The sequence below is a fragment of the Lates calcarifer genome, linkage group LG1 (assembly GCF_001640805.2).
Source record: "Lates calcarifer isolate ASB-BC8 linkage group LG1, TLL_Latcal_v3, whole genome shotgun sequence".
NCBI lineage: Eukaryota > Metazoa > Chordata > Actinopteri > Centropomidae > Lates > Lates calcarifer.
In genome coordinates, this window is record NC_066833.1 from 24337641 (window position 1) to 24349650 (window position 12010).

General features: G+C 39.2%; 1 protein-coding gene across 2 annotated transcripts in view; it reads left to right on the forward strand.

Moving 5' to 3' along the window:
- Positions 1-12010, forward strand: part of igfbp2b (insulin-like growth factor binding protein 2b) — a 27665-nt gene continuing 15655 nt past the window's right edge. The window contains exon 1 of one of the 2 annotated variants that reach the window (XM_018696677.2): positions 1-452. In XM_018696677.2, the coding sequence (XP_018552193.1) occupies positions 92-452 (361 nt within the window). In that variant the 5' untranslated portion in view covers positions 1-91. The remainder of the gene's footprint in view (positions 453-12010) is intronic. The other variant, XM_018696676.2, reaches the window with a different exon arrangement.

Below are 12010 nucleotides of genomic sequence, written 5' to 3' on the forward strand. Positions count from 1 at the left end.
GTTGACTTTCGGGATCCTGAGGTTCATTTTGTTACCTTCCAAGGGTCATTTTGGACTTCAATAGTCACTGAAAAACCTAGCAACCGTTAGAATGGTCATATATTTTACACGCGGGTTGCTGTTTGCGTACTTTGCCTTGCCTGGAATCTTACTTGGGGATTTAGTTTTCCGATGCCCAAGTTGCACCGCGGACCATTTAGCTGCGTGCCCCAAAGTCACAGCAATATGTACAGAAATAGTGAGGGAGCCGGGCTGCGGCTGCTGTCCAGTGTGTGCCAGGCTAGAGGGGGAGCTTTGTGGAGTCTACACACCAAGGTGCTCTAGTGGCCTGAGGTGCTACCCGAGCGCAGATGCTGAATTACCTTTGCAGGAGCTCATCCAGGGTTTAGGTCGATGTGGACAAAAAGTAGAATTAGATGTCCCAACAAGTGTGGACCACCAGGCAACAAATGGTAAGTACAGAAAAAGAAACATTAAAGCTGCACAATTTTATAACTTTACATTAACAATGGATCAGATTACTATGTGTAGTGTAAAAGGTGTTGCTTGTAACTTTCAACAAAAAAGCTCTATAGTGTGCCCAGCACTTTAAGTTAAATTCCTAAACAAAATGTAGGTAATGACTTACAGGTTCTGAAAAACCTGAAATAATGTCTTGACTGCCTTAGAGACAGTTTTACTCCTTGAAATTCAATGTAGACTTACAGTATTCATCAAGGAACATATTGATTAAGATTAATAGTAAGTCAGCATCACCCAGCCAGCTAGTTTTGACCTGGGCATGATTTTCAAACAATTACCTTAAAATGAAGAAGTTTTACGGAAAGCTGCACAATGAGTCAAAACAATATTTTCACTGCAGGACTCCTTTTATGCTAGAAAAACCACAACTACATCAAACACATTCAGCCACAATAAATACCCAAAAGAAATAACCCAAAAATGCTGCGGGGACATAGAAATGTTAAGCTTTGCTCTCCCACATTATAGCTATTAGGGACAAAAGGTCACTATTGATTCCTGAGAATGAATGTTGACATATGCAATGTGTTTGGCAGGCAGTGGCAAGCCCACATCTGTGAGTGCAAACAAGCAGTATCCCTGCAATGAACCCGTAACATGTCTGTAACCCACATATTCTCAAAGCTCTCCTACTGGGAGTGTCTTACTTTGATGTATTTTGTTTACAGTGCTTAAGAGAGGCAACTAAATGAAAATTCAAAACTTACTATTTTGGAATGTTAACATTTAGTAAATATAGAAGATGCTCACAGACTTTCCTAAGAGTTTCAGAACCCCATGGAAACAAGTACCACTTATTTTCTCAATCAGGCTCTTGTTGCATGTGTCTTGGGTCAACTCTATGAAGAATGTGCTCAATAAGGTCTTGTCTGAAATATTTTCAGACAATAAAAGACTGAGCAGAGATGATTTTTTTTTCCCTTCAAGAATCCTCATTTGGTTGAAGACTTATGGTAACCACAGACTTAGAGGTTTTGGTGGGAGAGGCTAGTAAAAACAAACCCAATTCCATTCACTGTAACTTTAGTTAAGCATAATGTCTGTGCTCTCTGCTAAGATTTACCGTCTTTGGTGTTCAAACCAGTTAGAGCACAAAAGGAAAAGCTGAAAATGAGTATCAGTTGAGACTGTGGTTTGCCCCCAGTTCACTGAGTTATGTTTGGCTTTTCAAGCATGAGTAACTGCTTGCTATCAGATGTCAACATCTGTCTCCTATGTACCTATTAAAATGCACATTTTGGAGTTGTTTCCTGCAGTTGGTTGAAATTATATTAGCACTCCTACATAACCACACTGCTGTTCATTTGAAAGAGAACAGAGACCTGCATGTACTTTCGCTGTGGTTATTTGGTGTGATACTGAGTTCAGATGGCAATATTATCATTAAACTGAAGTAAACAGCATGATAGTCTGAGTAAACAGTCCAGAGTTCAAATAAAGCACTCCAGGTCTGTCAGGTAGGAGAACACTTCATATTCACTTACATTTTGACATAATTTTGTGATATTATACTGCTGATGTCATTAACGTAGCATTTACCACCTCTGCTCCTGCTCCACCTCCGCAAGTGTGCTTTGACAAATATCCACACAGTAATGGTGACAGCCAATGGCAAAACATGTTTAAATCCACAGTTTGAATTCTTCCAATCTGACAGGCATTTCATATTTAAAATGGCACATCATCTTCAGTATTTCCACTTTGGCTATTTTTGCATTGGGAGTCAACTTGGAAATGTTCTCCCAGTTATGGTCCACAAAGGTTTCAGTCTGGCGATGAGTGTGAGCTTTGGTCTCCAAATGAATCAAATCATCTCTCTTCTTTTGAATCCTGGACAAAAATTGGACTGTCTCTCATGAGGCTCTTAAGTCCATAGCAGGTGTGGTGCTTCTTTCAGTGACATGGATGCATCATTATACATTGTCTGTATTAACATTTAGACTCATACATGTACACGTATGCAAGGAAGGCGTGGTGAGCAATGCCCACTCTTTGATTACCAACTCTGTGTCCATTGGACATATTTGAAAACCTGAAAACCAATACTTCTATTCCAGAGCATTATTTTCATTCCACTAACAGCAACAGTTTGGACATGTAACTACCCAAATGTTTGCGAGGGGGAGGGGTGCTCTAAAGGCCTACATGATCTCAGTGGTTGGGCTAAATATAACTGAATGTCTTCAAGCCTAGCAACTATTTGAAAAACAAGCAAAAAAGTATTTAGTAATATTCAGTAATATTTCCATATTGGGGTAGACTCACTGTTGGTAAGGGAAAACTGAATTGCACTTGTGGCAGTTTAAATAATGGTTATGGGACTGCTATCTAAATGGTCTCCATCAGATATCACAGAGAACTTCTTCAAATAAGAAACATGTAATTTTCTTCCTGTGGAATGTCAACATGTCTTCTGTGAAAAAGACCTACTAGTTAAAATGTGAAAAAAATTCAGCTGGGGGAATATAAAAATTTGGAACCAGACTTAATGTAAAAACACCAAGCTTCAATGATTCTTCGAATTATTTTAATGATGTTTATAGGAAATAGTCTACCCTTTAGATAGCAAGGCAGAAGGTAAGGCTGTGTAGATCTGAGTGGTGTTTATTAAGAGAGATTTCCATGCAGGAAAGCCAAGACTGTGTCCTGTTACAGATCTGCATTTACTGTTTATCTTTCTATCATCTGCAGCCACAGTCTTTCCCATCTTTAACTGTGTGTTTAATCATATATTTCTTTGCCATAACCACCTAACCTTAGAGGATTATGATACTTGATATATAAATGTGGCTATTATGGCTCTATGAGTGTTGATAACTTTGCATTTGCCACCATCATTGTAGAAAAATGGAGACCTTGCACAAAGCAACATCTATCAGGACAATTGGCACAAGTGTCTTACAGATTTCCAAATAAACATGATTTTAATGTGAATCAGCAGTTGTTTCTGAGTCTGACTCAAAGGTAAACACAGATTGTAGCCACTAGGAATGGCTATTATGCTATGCATTATCTGGGGCAACTTGCTGGCTGATCTTGTCCTGAAACCTTATTCATTCACACAAGCTGATTTGTTTACATGTGTGAGGCTAACTCTCACTGGAGTTATACTGTCTTCCCAGCAAACTAAGGGACCTTTGAGGAAAAAAATAAATGCCATGGATTATGCTGTGGACTCTTATGAGGAGCAGCCACTGTGGTGGTTGATCATATTTATGATCTCAACTGGCCTAAACAGATGAGGAGATAATCAAACAGAAAAGCAACAGCACTGTCCTGAAAGACGACATACCCCAGAATGATGGTGAAACTGATGGTGATCCTGCAGTCACTGCTCTCCCCAGCCAACTGAGAAGGAAATTGTTCACTGCTATGGGAAATGTCGATTCCAGACTTGGAGAAATTAATGTGTCTATGGATTATAGACACATTAATCTACAATCTACATTAATCTATCTACAAGAAATGATTTTACAGCGCTTATAAACTTTGTCATCCTGGACACTTTTATCTCACCTCTCCAAATCTTTTTTTTTAATTTAGCTGTGTTCTGGACTTTTCTGTCCACAAATTTTTCAGTGTGGGGCACCCTCCCAATGGAGTGTGTGGGAGTGTATATTTGTACATAATACAAACATTTGTGAATCACAACCACTGTGTCTCTTCCTCTCTCCCTGCTTGATGAAAAAAAGTGTTTTTGCATGGCAGCAAGGGGTTAAAATATTAAAAGGACAAAACATGAAATGAATTATAATCATGTGTAACAGGGTGTTTTCTTCTCTTTGATGTTCTATGCTGGTTGTTTTCTGTCGCCGTCTCTGCTTTACCTTTATTGCATTCTATGGGGCTCAGGGCTGGATCTATTAACATAATGATGGGAGGAACACATGTAAGAGGGCTTTAGTGGCTGAGGTTGTGAAACAGGAAAAGACTGATATGTTTTTTTCTACAGGAAACACATAGTGATCAAACTAATGAGATAGATTGGGGTCTGTGGTGGGATTGGTTGTATACACTCAGTCATGGCAGCAAACTTCTGTGGAGGCGTAGAAATTAAGCTAGTTAAGGACAATCCAAAGATTTTATCAACTGTGGAATTAGTTAAAGGAAAGTGCCTGATTTTAAGAGTAGAAATTAAATTATGCAATCTGTTTGGTTAATGTCTCTGTCACAACAGATTAAATTTTCTTAGTGTTGTAAGGGGTGATCTGCAGAAATATGGTCAGGAGCAGGTGATCATTGGTGAGAATTGGAACTGCAACATTGATTTAACCCTGGACAGGACAAGTGTAGAACCACACATTCATCTGCAAGTTAAAGCAGGGCAGTCACTCAGTTAGACCTACTGGATGCATGGAGGTTGAAACACCCCACTGCTAGACTGTCCACAGGGTGAGCAATAACAAGGTGGGTGCATCAAGGTTAGATAGGTTAAACATTTCACATATCACATGGCATCAAGTCTAGTTAGTAGCTCCATTACTACAGCGCAGAATTGATCATCTCTCCAGGACAAAAAATTAGGTCATGTTGGCATTTCAACAGAAGTTTGCTGCAGGATAAAGCTTTGCAGAGTTTTCAAGTTTTGGGTCTGTTGGTAAAGGGAAAAGGACAATTTGGATCTGCTGAGGTAGTGGTGGGAAGTGGGCAGAGCACACTGAGTGTGCTATGTATGAGCAGCAGTAACCCAGACTGCTGCTGACAGCCTGTTGTAGGAGAAAAGACTGGAGCACAGGATTTTCATGCATGAAAGGATTACTCGTTAGGTTTGGTTTCCCCAACATAAAGGACATGGATGTTCCAAGCTCTTTATTCTCCAGTTTGGAGAAAGGGCAAGTCAATGACATTCTTGATGCTTCCTGGTGGCAGGGTGATGATAGATTAAGGGGAAATGAGGAGCCATGTTGTGTTGTTTTACTCTTCTCCTTTTTGAGCTGAGACTGTGATCCGAGTAGTGCTGCAGGGTTGTCAGAGGGGCATCCTCAGCTCAGCCCTGAGGATAAACCAGAGCAGAACAGAGAACTCAGCTTGGAGGAGCTGAGCTGCAGCTGCTGATCAGATGGCTTCTGGATGTGCTCCAGGGATAGATGGGTTCACCACTGACTTAAATGTGTCTGGTGTTCGGTTGGGCCTGAACCGCATGAGGTACTGCTTTCATGCAGGGACATGTCTCCCAAAATAGGAGATTTAGTCTTGCTAAGAAAATGGAGGCTGATGGCCCTTTTATGCACAGACTATATAGTGCTTTCCACAGTACTGTCAGACAGATGAGGGTACTATCTGGACATACTTGTTCATAATAATCAAACATACGGTGTACAGGGCAGATCAATAATGGACAACCTCTTCCTTCCTTCTGTGCTTGACTTGAGATGTATTATCTCTTTAGATCAGGAAAAAGTATTTGACAGTGCTTGCTCATGGTGGGATCTGTTGGGTTTCTCTCTGTAAATTTTATAAGATAAAGAGTACGGTCTAGACCTGCTCTATATGTACAGTGCCTCGAGATAACTTCTGTTGTGAATTATATAAATAAAATTTGACTTGACTTGACAGGGTGGACACACAACTCTTTGTTTTCAGTACTTAAATCTTTTGTATCATGGGTAGGATTATTGTACAGTGGTGCTGAAGTTTTAATGAAAGTCTGGGGATATCTCAGGTGGCCAAGCTCTGTGCAGGGGCAAGGCAGGGTTGTCCCATTTCTTTATAAGTAAGCTTTATAAGTCTAGCTTTTAAACCTCCTTTAAGTTTATGTGTGAATAGAGCCGGTAATTGTCCAGAGAATTCATAGTGAGTGAGTGAGCATATTAATGACCTTCTCTCCTGCAGCGCTAGACTCCTGTAAACTCTGCCCAAAGGTGTCACCCCTCACCTAAACTAATCAGAATATTTCCAATAGGAGATAATGCATCTCACACGACTGTTCTCCAACTGTTTGCTGCATGTGTGAAAGGGAAATGCTGTACCTGGTTCTCTGGTCTTTTTCCATCTGGCTGAGCCAGGCATGGGGGATGGGCAGTGTGGACCCTTTGTAGACCCAGATTCTTATGGGACTGCTGACAGCTTGGCTCAGGGTGGAGCATGCCTATAACAAAATGTTTTTGTTCTTGTTTTTCTTTTCTTCACCTGCAGGTAACTATGTAACTGAGGTCTACCTTTGGTAGTGCATAATAAAGGGCTATGCAAATTCTAATTCTCTCTCTTTCTCTCTCTCTCTCTCTCTCTCTCTCTCTGTCTCTCTCTTCCTCTGAGGAGGGGCCATTTTTAGTGGTGCAACTGACAAATCCTACAATGTATACCTTTAACTATGGAGTAGTTGCAATTTACAGAGAGCATAAGAACAGAGATTTTTTATAAATGTCACTGAATGTAATCCGCATTCAACTATATTCTACAGTATGGCTTTTGTTCAAGTCCATCTATGCAAGCATATTTGTGTATTCTTTGCTAAACTATGCAGACCACCATTCCTCTGCTAACTCCCTTCCCCAGCCATTAGGATACCACTATCCTGTGTACTACCACTATCCTGTCTACAGACAAGGAGATGCCCAAAAGTCTTCTCTCTCCTTCTACCTTTTCTCCTGTTGTGAGTGGTCTAAAACTGGCCTTGTTGCCCTGCAGGTGATCCTATGTTGAGACTTGCGTCCTCTCCTTTATTCACCCTCTATGGTCTTTAATTACTCTATGTAGATGTAAGTGCACTTGTGTGCATTACACATCCACAGGAAAAGATGAAGCCATAAGAGATCACTTTGGGTGGGAACTGCAAGCTGGCGCCTGCAATTCTGAGAAATCTCCCCCTGAGGTGTAAATAGGAAGCCCTCCCCCATTCATGCTAATCTTAAAAACAGTCCATGTTGAAAAATCACATTTGTATAATATGATTACAACATTAGTGAGCCAGAATGTATAATCACAGCAGGTACACAAGTACACATTCAAGTACTCTACTTAAAGTACAATTCTGTACTTTAATGTCATTTTGTGCTACTTTGACTCAACACATTTCAGAGGGAAATAGTGAACTTTGAAATCCACCACATTTACTCCACTTATTACTTACTTTTCAGATTAAGATTCACAAAAAACATATAATCAATCAAACTACTAACAGTATTGTTAAAATCAGCTCCATCTCCACCAACTTTATTACAACAATAATGTTTATGTATGAATGAAACTTAAAAAAATACAAATAAAACTTATGTCAGTGGTGAAAGTCTATATTTTGTAAATGTCAACCTTGACCCCAGTGTACACACATTCTATTTCCAGTCTAACAACACTGCAGGAGTGCCAATTGGCAGCAGTTGTCCTTTTAAACTACAAAGGAAACATCATTTGGTTCGGATGACACACACACAGCCACATGGAAGCAAAGCAACATCAAGAGTTGAAAGAAATAGCTAACCGTAAAAGGTTTGAAGGGGATCTCTGGCGAGACAAAATCTTCTTCATTATTCAATTGCTTTTTGTAAATTTGCCAGCAGTAAACTGTTTGAAGTGGTTGAGCCTTGAGAAGAACCATTTACACTGACAATGGTTTGAAGTACTGTAAGGCCACTTTCTTGGCCATGGAAGCACAGTCAAGTGTTTGAGACACAGCTCCAGTGTATACGATAACAGGGCAAATACATTAATGCTAAGCAACTCTGGAAAGACATTACTCATTCTGTGCTATGAGAGAACTGTGAAAGCATTGCTCAAAGGCAATACTAAAAGCCAACACTCCAACAGCTCAAGACAGGTAGTTTCTATGGCACTGAAGACAGAATCAACAACACAGTATTTAGATGACAGCTGCTGGCTTAAGACATGTTTTTTCTTCTCTGTGGAACATGCTGTCATGAGTTTTTCTAAGTGTCTACAGAAAACAAAATCTTAAACACAACTATAGAAAACCTTTATAACCTTTTTGTATTTACACCTCAGGTAGCTTGACAATACAGCACTCCTCCAGCCACAGTTGCCTTGTGATACATACTAGCACTCTATGTAAAACTTTTGAAGGGAAAGGAAAGCTCATCTGTTTTCTTTAGGTTCTTATATATTTTTAACCACAGACCAAAATTCCATCACATGTTTAATATGTTCTGCAGAAGCTCTCCATATGACAGATTCTTCCACTGTTTGTGAATATCTTAACACAACTTGGATCATAATTCTAAGCTTGTGTGCTCAATGGAGGTTGGAATTTATGACATTTAGCCATCCTTGACCTCTGCTGTGAATATAATATGACTTCTTAAAAATCAATGTCTTTTTTATGGCCACAGTTTTAACTGTCTGCCCATGGGAAATGTGGGCATGTGCAGGTATATTATATATTTTATAAGAGGGGGCTTCAAAAAGTTTGTGGGAAAAGGACAGTTGGAAAAAACGGTTTAGGCAGTTATGATGTTTATTTGTTAGAACATGTTATGATACGGTAATACGAGAACATACAGGTGCAGATCAAAATTCCTGCATATGATTTTTAGCTATGTACTTTTTCCGCAAACTTTTTGAAGCCCCCTTGTATTATACACCAGTGGTGGGCTGTGTATTTCATGCCTAGGCCTTTACTGGTGTTGTACCGAATCAACCCACCTCTTACTACCATCATTATGATGCCACGGCTATAGAAACCATCAACAATATGCAGAAACACAGTACAACAGAACTTTGCATCACAGACAGGCACTGCAGCCACAGCTGTACCACACACATCTCCAACAAGAAATATCAATATTGACCAATAAAACAAACAAACAAACACATAAACAACAAAATACAGGTAAAATGTGTTTTACTCACCGAAATTGCAGATTTTTTGCAGACAAATAAAAACACTGCTTCTGTCGAGCGGACATTCTCAGCCTTAAAGCAAATTAAAACTTATGCGAAAAATATGACTGGGCAGACTCAACTTTCAGCATTAGCCTCCATGGTGATAGTAAAGGACTTATTATTGGAGCTAGAGGCTTATGAGGAGTAAGTAAGTAATGGTGGAAGTGGTGGAACATAAGTACATTTACTCAAGTATTGTATGTAAATACAATTTTGAGGTACTTTTACTTTACTTGAGTACCTCCATTTCATGCAACTTAATATTTACTGAGAGGCAGAATAATGGCACAATGTTCCTGCCTTGAAAAGGCTGTGGAAAAGGGGCTCTAGACTCTCCTAGGTGGATGCGATTTTTCCCTCTGTGGGTGTGTGTGGTTGACTCAGCACCTAGCTTACCTTTCTCATTTCCAGCTCACTCAGATTAGGCGAACTCTCTGGAGATGCCTGAGGAGCTATTGCGTCAGTCCAGTTGATGTTTCCAGGAGGATGTTCAGTTTAAAAGGAGCTTACAGACAGTTTGTGATGGTGTGCAAAATGGACTCTGTTTTCTCTTTTTGCCTGCAAAATGTCTTGTCCTTGGCATCTAACTTGTGGTGTGTCGGACTCAACTTGAAATCCAGAAAAATACTTCAGATGCAACTTCTGACAGTTAATGAGCCCCTGACATCAGTTCTGACCCTGCCTCCTTCAAACTGCCTCAGCCATGCATCTTGAAAGTATTCACCCAAAATAAACTGCTAAAACCTTACCATAACAGTGATTAATAAACTATGCTCCTAGAATGTGAACTCTTCTAGATAAACACACATAGTACTTCAGCTTCTGAAGGCCTTAAGGAGGATTTTGAACATTAGATTGTTTTTGTGATTGAATACTCTACGTCATAGCTTTAACGGTAACATTTCTCATTGTTGTTCAATTCTTAAGTGTTCACCTATGGTATTACATTTTCTTCCCCTATTATAATAGATAAATCGACAGAGGCGTCTCTAATAGAGACACAGTATGATGATATATTATGATGGCTTCAGCCTGAGTCCTTTAGGGAATATAAATTATTGATTATATATATATATATATATTGTATTATTATTATATACACTGTGATTTATATATATGTAATCTAGATAAATTTAAATCTATATATTTTGTGTATATAATTAAAATGACATGTATTACTATTTGTAACAGGTGTGATGTATCATGTGTGTTTGTAAACATGAATTGTCTGTATTTAAGATGGCAACTCTCTATTTATCAATAGTGTGAGGAAGAGCTTTGTGCTCTATCTATTTTCTAGGAAAAAAAAATTCAAGAAATGTTCATATATGACATGAATTCACTATAATGATCATGGTTTGTTGTAATGTCATAAGAAGCATTATTTTTTGTTTTGCTCCACATCATTTTCTCCTGCAGTAATTTTGACACCACATGATCAGGGTCGATACCATTTACACTCGGGTCATCTACTCAGGTGGTGAATATAGCCTGAGAAAATGAGTGGACCTGTGAAGACAGTCAGTCTCTTTTTAGAAGAAACTGTTATTTATTTAGTTAGTTTGTTGCAGTGTAGAAACCACACTTACTTAGTTTTAACACCTGGCCAAGTGTGAAGAAAATGTGCCTAGATACACATTAACACGCACAGAAGCATTTCAGACAGTGTCATAGCATGTGTATGGAGCTCTGAAGATTCGCTGTGGGGCTTTTCCCTCTCAGGCGTGATTTACAACCTCAGAGTTCTGCTCCACTTTTGACAGGGCTAATTACAGACACACACAAATGCACACACAGAGCCTCTGGCAGCTACGATAGATACCCCCACAAAATCCTTACTCAGCATGAAAAATCCTCATCAGAAGTGCTTTCTCACAAGTCTGGACTCACCTCTAGTGACTAGCAGTCAAGCTCAGCTCTTTAATTCAGTCACAGGTTTGTCATCTTCTGTTAAAATGTGTAAGACAAGGATCAGGACTTTGACATCTAAGACTATGTTGATAAATGTCTACACAGTGTTATGCCCTCCATGTACTTGTGTTGTGGCACAACATTTGTCTGTTTCTGATGCTCTGAATGAATTTGCATCACATTTGTTTCTGTTCTGAATTAACTTGTTAGCTTGTTGTTTGTGTTTTGTCTCTCTTGTATCCTCCAACAAGCAGCAGGAAACACACTGAGAGTGACCCCAGTTCTTAGAAGAGATCAAACCATGTCATAAGTGTTATAAACCTAAATGCACTGGATGTGCTGAGAAAAGATCTTAGTAATTCTGTTTACACTGTTGCCATAGTAATTATAGCCATTGCTCTGCCTGTCCAGCATAGTATCAGTCACATGAGGTATGAGGGACACAGGATGCCTTCAGGACACAGAGTGACTTTGTCTTCTAATTCTAGGATTAAGATGACTTGTAAAAAGACCTGTAATTACAAAATTGTTTGCTTTTGATAGCAGCATGTGTTTAAAGAATGGATAAATGTAGACAATGTGAGGTGAGACAGTTGTGTGTGCATAACAGCTGTTGATTAAATACATACTAAAATACATTACTTTTATGTTCAAAAGACTGACTCAGAAGATGGATATCTAAGAACCTACAAGTATTTGAACATTGCACTGGGATTAAAACCAGAAATGTTGAATTAGCTTT